The sequence below is a fragment of the Mixophyes fleayi genome, chromosome 1 (assembly GCF_038048845.1).
Source record: "Mixophyes fleayi isolate aMixFle1 chromosome 1, aMixFle1.hap1, whole genome shotgun sequence".
Lineage (NCBI taxonomy): Eukaryota > Metazoa > Chordata > Amphibia > Anura > Limnodynastidae > Mixophyes > Mixophyes fleayi.
Window position 1 is genome coordinate 162,490,575 of NC_134402.1, and position 13,486 is coordinate 162,504,060.

The 13,486-nt window shown below is 38.8% G+C and overlaps 1 protein-coding gene across 2 annotated transcripts in view; it reads left to right on the forward strand.

The window, feature by feature from the left end:
* The window catches only part of LOC142144244 (UDP-glucuronosyltransferase 2B31-like), a 67,264-nt gene that overhangs the window by 46,414 nt on the left and 7,364 nt on the right, over positions 1 to 13,486 (forward strand). For both annotated transcript variants that reach the window (XM_075202859.1, XM_075202866.1), the window contains exons 3-4: positions 1,981 to 2,112; positions 11,920 to 12,007. In XM_075202859.1, the coding sequence (XP_075058960.1) occupies positions 1,981 to 2,112; positions 11,920 to 12,007 (220 nt within the window). The remainder of the gene's footprint in view (positions 1 to 1,980; positions 2,113 to 11,919; positions 12,008 to 13,486) is intronic.

Below are 13,486 nucleotides of genomic sequence, written 5' to 3' on the forward strand. Positions count from 1 at the left end.
TGGCTCCACCTATATTCCTGCATCACTCGTTCTGGGAACCGCGGCTTGCAGTAATTGGTGTGTATAAGCTAGAGATGGGCGGGTCCGATGTTGTCCCTTGGCTTATTTCCTTCCTCTTTATATTTGAGGAGGTCTTCTCTAGTGTAGCAACTGACCTCTTCCATTGTTTGTTCCACCTTTACTTCATCATAACCTCTCTCACAAAATCTAGATTTGACAATCTCCCCTTGTTCTTTGAAGGTATTCAAATTAGAGCAGTTCCTCCTTATCCTCATAAATTGGCCTCGAGGGATATTCTCCAACCAATTCAGATGATGATGACTATTCATAGGTATAAAACTGTTGCAATCTACTTCCTTGAAGTGTGTTCTTGTTTCTATCTTCCCCCCTCCATGAGGATATCCAAATCCAAAAAGGTTACTTTCTTTTGGCTGAAGGTGGTAATGAATTCAAGGTTCTTTTGTGGAGTGTTCATGCCATCAATAAACTGTTTTAGTGAATCTTCTCCTCCCCTCCAAATGAAAATGATATCATCTATGAACCGTTTCCAGAGGACCAAGTTTGACACCAAGCCACGATCTGACCAAATTTTCTCCTTCTCCCATTTACTCATGAAGAGGTTCGCGTAGCTTGGCGCAAACTTGGTCCCCATGGCTGTTCCTCTTTCCTGTAAATAATGAGAATCCTGAAACCAAAAATTGTTGTGGGTAAGTATGAAGTGTATTCCTTTAATGATAAATTCTATCTGGGCGGACGGAATGTTAGAGTCTTTTTCCAAGAAAAATCTCGTACTCTCTTAATACCATCTGTATGGTTGATACAGGTGTAAAGTGTGCACACATCACTTGTGACTAATATGAAATGATCTTCCCACTTGACCTCACTAAGAAGGTTCAGTATATGCATAGTATCTCTCAGATGTGACTTCTGTTGTTGAACTATAGTTTGCAAAAAGTGATCAATGTATTACGAAAGCGGAGATGTGAGTTGGTGCAAAATCCAGTGTACTACCTCCAGAGGTTACTAGGCCCATATTGTTAAGCATTTGGGCTATTCCTGAACCCCTTGCTTGGGGTAATTAAAAAGACTGTAACCCCTAGAATAGCATTCTGCTGGTCAAGGGAAACCTTTGGGACTACCAGCTTTGACCATTTGACTGCAGTCATATCTAGATTACCAGTGGGTCATTATTTTCTGGAGAGTTTTTTGTTTTGTTTTTTCATTGTACAACGGATCAAAAAATACGAAAAGTAGATTTCATTTTCCATTTGCATTATGATAGATCAAGAAATTATATATTTAAAATATTTAATACAATGGTATATCAAGATTTGAGGAGACATTATTTTCAAATTGTGTTTGTGTTTTTTTTTTAACTTTTGCTATAATGGGCAGAATTCTTAGGGACCTAAGCCTCTTGAAGGGGGAGGGTGGGCTTGCTGTTTTTTGCATCCCCGTTATAGTGAAATCCAGAACGTGCTTGTGCTGGCTGAGAATTTGGTAGCTGGGCCACGCGGCCTATTTTTTTCTTGATTATTTTATTTATTTATTAGATAGGAAAACAAACCAATTCTCTAGTGGATGTTATCTTTTCAGCAAATTTTTAAAATTTGGCTGAATTCTAGAATTAACCAAATCGATTCTTACCACTCTACTGACAGAGTAGAGGAAGTTTCTGGAGAAGATAAGGTGGGGCTTAGAGCATAGCTGAAAAAGATGAGCTGAGCCTACTAATGGAGGGAATGTTTTAACTGCTGAAGGTAATAGAAACTGTACATTTTTTGTGGGTACATATTAATAAGTGTCTATGTGTAGGTGAAGTGTGTGTTGTAATTGGTGTATGTACGTAGAGGTGTGTTTGCTAGGGAAGGTGAATGTTCACAGCCAACTTTATATTCTAGACTGCTATTTTGTATTATTGTTTTGAGTTTATGTAAATAATAACATATAACCGTTTTCATGTATTTTATTTTATTAAAGGAAATGGAAAACATTGTCCAAAGCTCTGGAGATCATGGCATTGTGGTATTTTCCCTTGGCTCTTTTGTTAAAAACATGACAGATGAAAGAAGTAATGTCATTGCTGCTGCTCTGAGCCAGTTACCACAGAAGGTAATCCTGACTTTCCCACAAATAATCAATGTTACAGCTCATATGTTCAGAACTTTTTCCCACCTAAAATGTTCAACTCACTCTTACTTTATCTTAATTCTGACTCCTTGTGCACTCCAATTAATGGGATAAGAGTTTTACCTTATTTGAGAGCTATAAGTATGTTTAACGGCCAGATTACATGTGTATTTTGTTTTTTTCATTCTCAGTCAACTTTCGGAATGATTACTAACTACACAATGGGGTTATTTATTAACTAAGTACAAATGTGTAGTATCCAACATTTGCTTCCATTGTATAATTTAGAGGGTTTATTAAAACCTGGCCTATGAAAGATTTTCTACCACTGCTTATTGCAGAAATAGAAAATCTTCTCTTCTGCAATTTAACAATAAATTTTTACCGGGACAGTTTTGTGATACTCTGCTCCCCAGTGATACTGGCTGGCAGTGGAAAGGCTGACCTTACCACTGCGCAAAGCCATTGTGGGAACATATGCATAAACCTGCTTATCAGTTCACACAGGCACAGTGGAACTGGAACCCCCAGCATGGGTTCCTGGTTCAACTTTTGCTAAAAATAAAAAATAGAAAAAACAATATTTCACATATTTAGACTAAGAGAAAATGCTTTATTTTAAATAATAAACCATTTTTGTGCAGAGTCGCTGCTATTGCCACCCTGAGATGGTAATAGCTATATGAGGACCGCACCTGTCCAAGGTAAATAGACTTCTCCCCATGGAAATGGTGAAGCCTTCACCAGAGACCCCCAGAGATTGCTGGTGATAGCCTTCACTATTGGGGCTTTGGTAAATAGAGAAGGGTATTAAATTGCAGAAGAAAGGACTTTTCTCCTTTTCTGAAATAGGCCCCTTACTAACTATTGGTTGGTTAGAATGCAAATTCCTTGTAAATGACCCAATATTATTATAATGCAATATTATATTATTATGACCCAAACAATAAGTTTATTGCTTTAAAGTTTGCTCTTTTCTGTTAAAGAATTCCTAGACATGTTCAACTTGCATAATAATTTCTGAAACAATTATTATGCAGGAATTGTGCTCCAGCAACTGAGGAAAAATGAGAGGGCAAGTAACTAGAAATATGAAGCTATCTTAGCCATTTTGATTGAATGCAATTTGAAATTGTAATTGTGCACTTCATTTGCAATAATCAGCACCCACTATTTAATCATTTTACAAGCAAAAAAAACTGATACTGAAAATAGTATACTGACTTGAAACTTATATAGAGATATTAATGCCATTTTTTTTTCTTTTAAAATACTTAATTTTTAAATATATATTTACTTATAAACTACAGAGAGCAAGATTAGGTAGTAAATTTTGCGACATTGATTTGAGACATTTCCAGGGACAAATCTTTAAAACCTGAAACTGCACCTGAGAATTAGGTAACTTTGTGTTTTTGTTTTATTAGGCAAATACTAGCTATATTACAGATATTATTTAAAGCTTTACTTAACCCGTTATGCTTCGATTGTGGTACAATACAAACACTCTGCTAGTACACAGGGTTGTGCTGTGCATAGATAATTTTGAAACGGAAAACTATACCACCAAAGTGACACGGAAATGATATGGTCCATAACAGCCACGCCACGCTTTCGCCTTATGTCCAAAAATCAATTGTACACCTTCACTCTCAGACTAATAATCTTGGTGTATCATACATTTAACTTCACAGAAGATAGGAATTTTAGTTAGATTTCCAGTGGTAAAAAAGTACCTGTCCTGGGAAAAAAGGGACCCATAAATACTGGTGGGTAGCACTTGTACGAATGCCTCCACCATTTCTTATTCCTTCCCTACCATCAAGTGATCAATAACATGCTGCTTCTATATTTGTGCTCTCAAAGTCGAACAATTGGATGAAGTTGTTGTAATTTAATAAATGTCGGTTGTAATAGTTTTCCATGCGATTGCGATTAGTACTTCATACCAGGGCTAATTACGCAATGGTAAACAAAACAAATTAACTTACATTTACACCTACATTTTTAAATAGTGCACATTTATTAAAGTTCTAATTCAGATTCTGTTGTTGTTAATAATTGGAGATTATTTACACAATGATAAACCTACGTTGAAGGTATTTATGGTTCAGGTCCTAAGAAATGTATGGTGTTTGGTCTTCTATTGGAACATCCTAAACCCTGAACCAAGGAAGAACTCTTTTAATTATCTTTGTGTACATTGTGACTTCTTCACTGTTTTTTGTCAACTCAAGTTGCATAAAAAGCAACTGGACAGTATCACTCACTCAGTTTGACCACAGACTTCATGTCTCGGTGATACTTTCTTGTATTTTGATATACTTTGACATATTCTGCTATTAAATATCTTGTGCATTGGAACCACAATAATCGCATCGGACAATCTTTATTGGCAACGATAGAAACAAACATGATAGTTTAGGGGCTCGAGAGTGAAGCCACACTACTTAAGGATTTGCAAAACCTATGGATTTCAGTTTACCAACAAAGGATGCGAGATACGTCATAAACAGGTAAGAACACAAATAGTTCTGTACCTTTTATCATCCAGTGTTGCTAAACCGAATATCTGCTTTGTGTAATCTAAGGGGTGCTGGTGAGAATCTTGTGACAAGGAAGAAAAATTGTTTCTTTTCATGTCATTTTGCGATTAAAGTATGGTTCATATGCATAGAATATGTATATATTCATTGTACTATTTTTCCACATGATTAAATGCTTATATTGATAGATATTACTGTTGTATTTTATAGTGAAAGAAATTGTTAAAACCTCTGAGAAGTTATTTGGAAAATATTTTTCTGTACAGAAAACAAATGTGTATGTGAATTGTGTGATTGTTAAAGTAAAACTGTTGAGGAAATAAAGGTAGTATACAGTGAAAGTAAAGGTAGTATACGAGGTATACGGTGAAAATGAAAACAGAGGTTTTCATCATAACCCCAATTGTAATTGTAGAGCGTGCAAATAATTAGTTCCTGTAAGTTGTGCGATCAGGCCGCACACGTTGCCGATGCAACCGTGATTGTGAAATTGTGGATGGTTGGAGGCAATTCACTGGAAAGGCTGGTATTCTTCAATATTTATTGTTCCCAGTTCTAAAGCACTCAGCAGGAATTTCACTGGAAAGGTTGAGTATTGTTTTGTGCTGTGAAGTGTTGAGGAGTCTGCTTCCATAACGCTGCTAAATGCTAATATTCCTGTTCTCCCAGTTGAAAGTGACAGTGTTAGGGACCTCACTGTGTCAGTTGGCAATCGCGTGAATTGTTAAGTGATACACAGTGGAGAAGAAGTGAGTGGATGCAGCTTATAGAATCCGTCCACAGCCAACTAAAATCACTAGCGGGAGTTTTGTGTTGCGAAGCGTTGAGAAGTCCGTCTCCACATGGGCACTAGACAAACTTGTGAGATGGCTTATGTGACCGAAATACAGGTCAAAGATCCTCTCCTATAAATGGAGATGCAGTTGGTTTAGAATACCAGTAAAATATTTATGGTCTGATTCGTGTGATTATCATTGCATTGGTCAGCCCCTGGAGAAGAATTGTTGTAAATGTTTTTGTTGGAAGTGTTATTCTAAGTAACGAAGTGGAAAGCTAGAATGTGGACCAAAATAAAAGGCTACCGGATGAGGTAAGTATGCAACGGCGTACTGTGAAAATGTTTGCAACCTTTTCCTAAAGTTGGTAGTTCTAATCCAGAGGTTTCAGGTATGGTAAGAGATAAAAATGTTTGTTAAAACCACTAAAAACACACTTACTGTTTTAAATTTATGACTACAGGAAGGGAATATATTGCACGAGTGAAGCGAACGCCAGCACACCCCCGTTGCCATAGGCAGAAGGTGGGAAAAAGTATAACAGATAGCAAAACTAATACAAACAACAAATGTAACTTATATCCCATATTGAGTGCTATAAAAAGGGAACATTTCAGAGAAAGATGATGAACCCACTCTTGTTTCAGCCATAGCCCTGCAATTAATATACAGGAACTGGGAACTGCCAAATAGGCAAGAGAAGGGGGGGCGGTCCCACCCTCAGGGGTAGTGACTGAAACCGGTGAGACTGGAGTAAAAATCAATAGCCTGGAGAGATATTAGTATTCCATTCAATGGCAAGCCAATACTTTGAAATCTGAACAAACAATAGCAACACTCCCAACTTATATGGGCAATAACCAAAGTGCAGCCAGGGAAAATAGTGAGCCTTGTAACTGTATTAATATTAATGAAGGGGGATTGTAATAAATGTGTTATACTCTCTGTAATGTTGTATTTTCAGAGATTATAGAGAATACTGTCCCACACATATTTGAGAGAAGAGAAAACCGAGATATCCATTGTCCAGAGACAATGGTTCCAGCTAATTGACCTTGAGTGCACTGATACTATAGATTTAAACCCAGGGAACAGAGTAAATTGACAAGCAAGTGACAAAAGACTAGAGATAAATTAACATCTATATATAACATTTGCTGCTTTTGAATGGGTACATAAGTGAACAGACTAAAGTCTGAAGCCTGGTTGACTAATGATAAGAACCAAAAGTAAAGAAAAAAATGTGTTTTATCTGGTATTAACTAACAAAAAACGCTCTCTTATATATTATATTGTGGATGTCACAGGAGAAGTGCACAATTTTCCCTTGAATGCACTGGCAGAAGTTAATATTGGGTCACTCTAAATATTCTTTCTTCTAGTAGCGGTGGCTCATACCAACTTACATAGGAAATACAGGATATGCTTCATAATGGTAAATTTTGCACTCCACTGTTATAGATATAAGTCATAACAGGTTGTAGAAATATTGTTATCAGAGATACCGAGTTCCTTATGAACTAAAAATGGACAGGACACTAGATTTGATGGGTAATGTAACTCCCTGTTCAGATTAAAAGGAATGGGGGATGGGCCATAGAATAGTTAAGATTAAGGGGGAATTAATATAATCTCTGTACTATTATTATTTGTCTTCCTTACCCTTCCTGATGGTCAGTACCTCATTCTCTCTCTTATAAAGAGCTACAGAATACATAGAAACTGTCCCAAGGGTTCATATACAGCCTCAGTGTCTTGGCACAAGTCTGGTGTGACTGTTGAAATGAAAATGTAGTATTGCTGTGTTCTGATTTTTTTTATATCATTAGTGTTTTAAACTAAATACTTGTTCCTTCATTTCTCAGTAACAGGACACAAGGTTGCAAAAGGATAGAGTACAGCAATACCAGACAAGGCCAAATATTTGAGATACTGTCTCACCCAAGGGGCTAAGACACTTGACAAAGACAGAATTAAGGTTATACACTACATTTTCATGGCCGCAAAGGCACCTGCAGATTTGTACTTTTATACTTACTGAAACAGCAGGTTTTTGCTTCAGGAGTCTTGTCACAGAAACATGATTCAACTATTTATATACCACATTCAGTATGTGCCCTCTTAGATTCTGCCTAAATTAGGTATGTCTCCTAAGCAAGATTTACAAAAATGTGCCTACACATGCACAAAGGGTAGAATAAGAGGAGGCTTTAGCTGAGGGTGAATTTGGCAGATATACAAATGCGCATGATTGTATAGAATATTTGAATCAGACTTTTTACCGCAAGACCTGACCTAAGTGACACCCCCTTAGAAAATGTAAAGATTTTATCATTTACATTTTTCATAGACAGACGGACATGTGCTGAATATACTGTTATAAATTACGAAAGTGCTATAGTGTCACACTCAGGATACACTCAGTCTAGATTTGCGCAGACCTAGCAAGGCTCGGAGTCTAACAGCCCCCTGGTTTTCACCAAGAACCACCGCAAGGTGGGATGGACTTGGCTGCAAGGGAACTGCAGGTCGCGGCCCTTGGTTTGGTCCCTAGATGTGAGAGAAATTGAAGAAACTGACAATATAATAGAAGTAGTAATTAGGTACCTTGAGGGTGTTGTGGTCTTCAATAAACGCTAAGAGACGACAGTCTGAGCAGAGCAGGTGGAGAGTCTGGATACAAGCCATTTCGGTACACAGCTCAGATGGCAGCGGTACACAGCATATGGCAGGAGAGTAGTCTGGTATACAAGCCGGTTCGGTACACAGGTCAGAATTCAAAGATGCAGATAAACCAGGAGCCAGGACAGGAACACAGAATACTAGCAACAGAGCTCTGGAGACACAAGGACAGAGTCAGGAAGACTAACCTGTTGATCTGACACAGGTATGATGTCAGAGCCTCCTTTTTATTTTGAAATCCTCGCCTCGGGTCACATGAGAGATCCAACGGGGAGTCACGTGAACTCCCCGCCGCAAACCGGAAGTGCGGCTACCGGCGTTGGAGCGAGGACAGATAAACGTTCACTCTCTCCTTTCATCCTCCCCTCCATCTTCCTGTCCCCTGGACCCCATCCCCTCCCACCTCCTTCGCTCCCTTCCCCCCGCCACCTGCTCACACCTCGCCCACCTCTTCAATCTCTCCCTCTCCACCGGCATCTTCCCCTCCTCCTTCAAACACGCTCTTGTTTCCCCCATTCTTAAGAAACCTAATCTCGACCCCACTTCTCTCCTCAACTATCGCCCATCTCTCTTCTCCCCTTTGCCTCCAAAATACTTGAAAGGCTCGTCAGCAGCCGCCTCTCCACCTACCTCTCTGATCACTCCCTCCTTGATCCTCTCCAATCTGGCTTCTGCCCACTCCACTCCACTGAAACTGCCCTGGCCATAATCACCAACGATCTCCTCTCTGCTAAAGCTAGGGGCCACTTCTCCCTTCTCATTCTCTTGGATCTCTCAGCAGCCTTCGACACCATTGACCACCCGCTCCTGCTCCACACCCTTCAATCCTTTGGCCTTTCCGGCTCCGCTCTGTCCTGGTTCACCTCTTACCTTGCTAACCGTTCCTTCTTTGTCTCCACCTCTGGATCTCTCTCTCCCCCCTCATCCCTTCCAGTAGGGGTCCCCCAAGGCTCTGTTCTCGGACCCCTACTGTTCTCTCTTTGCACCTCTTTCCTGGGTGAACTCATCAGCTCCTTTGGACTTAAGTACCACCTTTATGCAGATGACACCCAATTCTACCTTTCCTCTCCTGATCTCCCTCCCTCCTCTCCAAGGTGTCCACCTGCCTCTCTGCCTTCTCCTCCTGGATGTCCTCTAGATTCCTCAAACTTAATCTTGCTAAAACCAAACTTATTGTCTTTCCTCCGCTCATTCCCCCTCCCCTTCCGACCTTTCTATCACTGTTCTTAACTCCTCTATTTCCCCTGTTCCTCAACTTCGCTGCCTATGTGTCATCCTTAGATTTTACACTCCTTCGAGCAGGGCCTCCTCTCCTCCTGTTCTCCACCACCTTAATTCTGCTCTCCAGCTTCTTGTCTCTTCAGTGAGGTCCTCCTGCCCTTCTACCCCTCTCTCTACCCCGCTGGGGCCTCTCACCTCTCATCAAGCTGTACATTGAGCTTCCGAGTTTTGTGCTTTTTGTTAACTGTACCGTGCTGTCTCACCCTGTATTGTGTTCTGTCTGTCCCTGTACGACCTTACGGATACCTAGTGGTGCCCTATTAATAAAAATGAATAATAATAATAATGACTATCACCACATCTCTGTAAGTAGCAGAAAGACTCTTGGATCTGTTCCATACACTGCAGAGAAGTCAACAATTTGGAAAAGGTTAAAATTATAGCCATGGCTGGCACTCGTGAATCTGTTCCGGGAGACCACAGTTAATAACACCTGAGCTAAAGACTTTGCAAAGACTGTTATCCCATCATAGAGCAGCGTTTTTTCTGTTTTTCCATTTCCAGTGTTTTTCTCATTCTTATTTTTTCAAGGACATTCTATTTTTGTAATGTGATAGGTTGATAGAGACTGTTTAAGTAGGGATACTGATGATGTGGAGATGGAGGAGTATTTGTTAACACAATCAGTCCAGCCAATTACACTATTCAATTCGGGGTAAAGAAAAGGTCTACTAACATTGGAGCTCGGAGACAGTGTGAGGGTCTATTGTCTGAAGAATATTGTGTCTGTAAGTACTGTGATGCCAGTAGAGTAATAATTTGTACTTGGGCTGATTCTCATTTTGTGGGTAAGGTCTTAAAACAAATTGAATGCTGGGTGTGCTCTCACGTACCTCAGGGTCAAAATAATGTAGGACTAGTACCGTTCCCACTAAACATCTTTGAGGTGCTTGAATTATGCGGGGGTTTGACCAATAGAAGGGAGATATAATAGAATTAGGTTGCCTAGTTTGAAATTTCGACAATTTTCATTAGATCGGTCATTGCTGTGCCTAAATTTTTCCCATGCAAAGAAACTTGAGTATTGGGAAGCTGAACCAAATGATTAGACAATAGCCCACCCCCCAAGTATTGATGAAAGACTCATTAGAGTACGGTTAATCAGAAAGACTGAAGGGTATTATGAGGTTATGTTAATAGATATAAAAGAAAATAATTATTGGGAAAGTTCCTTTAGGTTATTGTTTAAATGATACACACAAGTTGAGACTTGCCTTGGACAGATATTGTGTATTGATGTAACATATTATGTTGTACCTTATATCCTTCCAGATAAAGTATTATATATGTGGGTGAAGGGCATACAAATGGTTAACTCCGAACTCCAGAGGTATAGGTTTTTTAAGTAAAGCAATTTCTGAAATTGTGACTCTTTCTCATAATATCACAACTGATATATACAGACAGTGTAATGGTACTAAGAGGGACAATTATTACAGAAAATGAAGTGTACTACTGAGATCCTGCAATAAAATCTTTAAAGGGTAAGAGTGTTAGGTATACTATCAAAGGGTGGCATGTTGAAGTTGAATAATTGGATAAAGTCGTACTAAATTAATTTATATTGATTGTATTAGTTTTCCATGCGCACAGGTAAACAAAGCAAATACACTTACATTCACACCTACATTTGTAAATGGTTCACATTTATTAAAGTTCCAACTCCTATTCTTGTATTATTAAGAATTAGAGATTATTTACACAAAGATAAACCTACATTAAAGGCATTTATGGTTCAGGTCCTAAGAAATGTATGGTGTTTGGTCTTATATTAATCCACAATTTACCAGCAGGAATCCGGTATCATCGAAGAAACCCTCGCACATAGCGATCGCTAGTTATGATTAGTATAAGATTAATTCTTATAAATACTCTTCTAATGGGCTAGTTTAAACCAGATTTTCAGCGGTTGCCTAGGGCAGCACACGTACACAACAGTTGCCCCAACAACAGAGTCAGTTGCCCCTACTTTTGGAGAAGAATCATTAGAACTAACCTATGACCAGTATTCTACTGGAATATCATAAACCTTGAACCAATGAGGAACTCTTTTAATTATCTTTGTCGACATTGTGACATCATCACTGTTTTTTTTGTCAAACTCAAACTGCATAAAAAGCCACTGGACAGTATCATTCACTCTCTTTGACCACGGACTTCAGGATTGACTGTTAATGTATCCAATGCGCAAGTGTAATGTATCGGTTATACGTTCTTGTAATTTGTTTTATATATATATCTATATATATATCTATATATATATATATATATATATATATATATATATATATATTCTGCTATTAAATCTCTTGTACGTTGGAAGCAGATTAATCGCACAATCTTCATTGGTGACTACAGAAACGGACATAACAGTGCTTTGGACAATTTATAACACCCAAATTTAATTTTCCATCACCATTTGCCCAAATACCATGTATTTATTAATGAGAATTATTTTACTTTCATTTGTTTAACTTATCAAAAATGTATCATGACTGTGATAGGTAATCTGGCGATACAGTGGGAAGAAACCGGATACATTAGGGGAGAATACAGTGCTGTATGACTGGATACCACAGAATGATCTTCTGGGTAAGTCTTCTGCAGACCTGCTTGAGACACACAAGTTTTCTGTATTCATTAGTTTTTCCATTTAAAATATTGGTGTTACTTAATGTTATTTAAAAGTATTCACCCAGCTACAGCCAGTATTAGGGGCACTGGCCATCACCACCCAAAGGGAAGCATGGAAAAAAAACGCTCCCCTCGAAATCCCAACACTAAGCCCCCTCCCAACAGCCTGTCACCAGGATGCAAAAGGAAGCAAACTGATTTATGAAACAGAGCAATAAGCAATGTAACACAAATTAATAGTCTATATATAGACAGTAGTCAAAGTGGACACTTAGGGGCATATTCAAATGTCGCGTGGCTCAGGGAGCTGCGAGCTGAAATCCAGCGAGAAAACTACCGTAATAACGGTAGTAGTTTTAAAGCCGCGGAAACCCGCGGCGCGGGATTTTCAGCATTTCTGCCGACAATTGAATATGCCCCTTAGAAGTGTTGCATAAAATATATATATAGTGGGGAAATCTGCGCTCCCTGGTAAATTAGTATGCAGCCTAGGGGATAAGTGACAAGGAGAGGTTGGGCCTTCAACCTCGGAAATAGATAAAGGCTATAGTACTCCCTGGTGCAATGAAGAATAAAGGGGTATGGAATGTTTCTGTGCACAAAGCGGTGGAAAAGTGCAAGAGCAAAGGCAATGGTATGCAAAAAAAAAAAACCGTTTATTACAAACTCAAATAAATGGTCCGGACCAATAAATGGTGCCTTGAACAGGTAATACAAAAACAATATCAATAGCAATATAGGGTGTAGGAACCCAAAAAACAAAACACGCAAGACATAACAGACTAATATCAAAAGCAATATGAGTTAATTGTTCAACAGGGTTAAAGTCCTATCCACAAAACAAAACCCATGTTCATAGTCCAGATATTTGACTATAAAAGCAATACATGTCCGTAATCGAAATAGAATCCCAACCCGATGTCAGGATGGTGAAATAAAGTCTGGATAACAAATGACAACTGACTGGTAAAATGAAGTTCAGACTTTCAGTTCTGTTGGCGTGCTAAACGCAACCTTCCGGGGTCTTTACGGGGACGTGAAGCACAACTCAACAAATTTGAAACCTTCATAAGTACATAAGAAAGTTAACTCTCAAAAAATTCTTTGATAACCCCCATAACACCAACACCATAGCCACAAATTAGAAAGATTTCTCAAAGTACAAACATACGGACATGAAGATACAGTCCACCTTTTATCCTGGTAACGTAAAGGGTCATTTTAGTCACACATTTCAAAAATTAGTTGAAAGAGACCTTGAGTCGATTTCTATACATAAAAAATCCAGGAGACCCAATATTACGAATACTGAAAGGATAGCCATTAGAGAATTGGAGACAAATAAATAAATTATACATAAACCTGCTGATAAGGGGGGTACTGCCATTCTTAACAGTGCAGACTATGAGGCTGAACTAATGAGACAACTTAGTGATA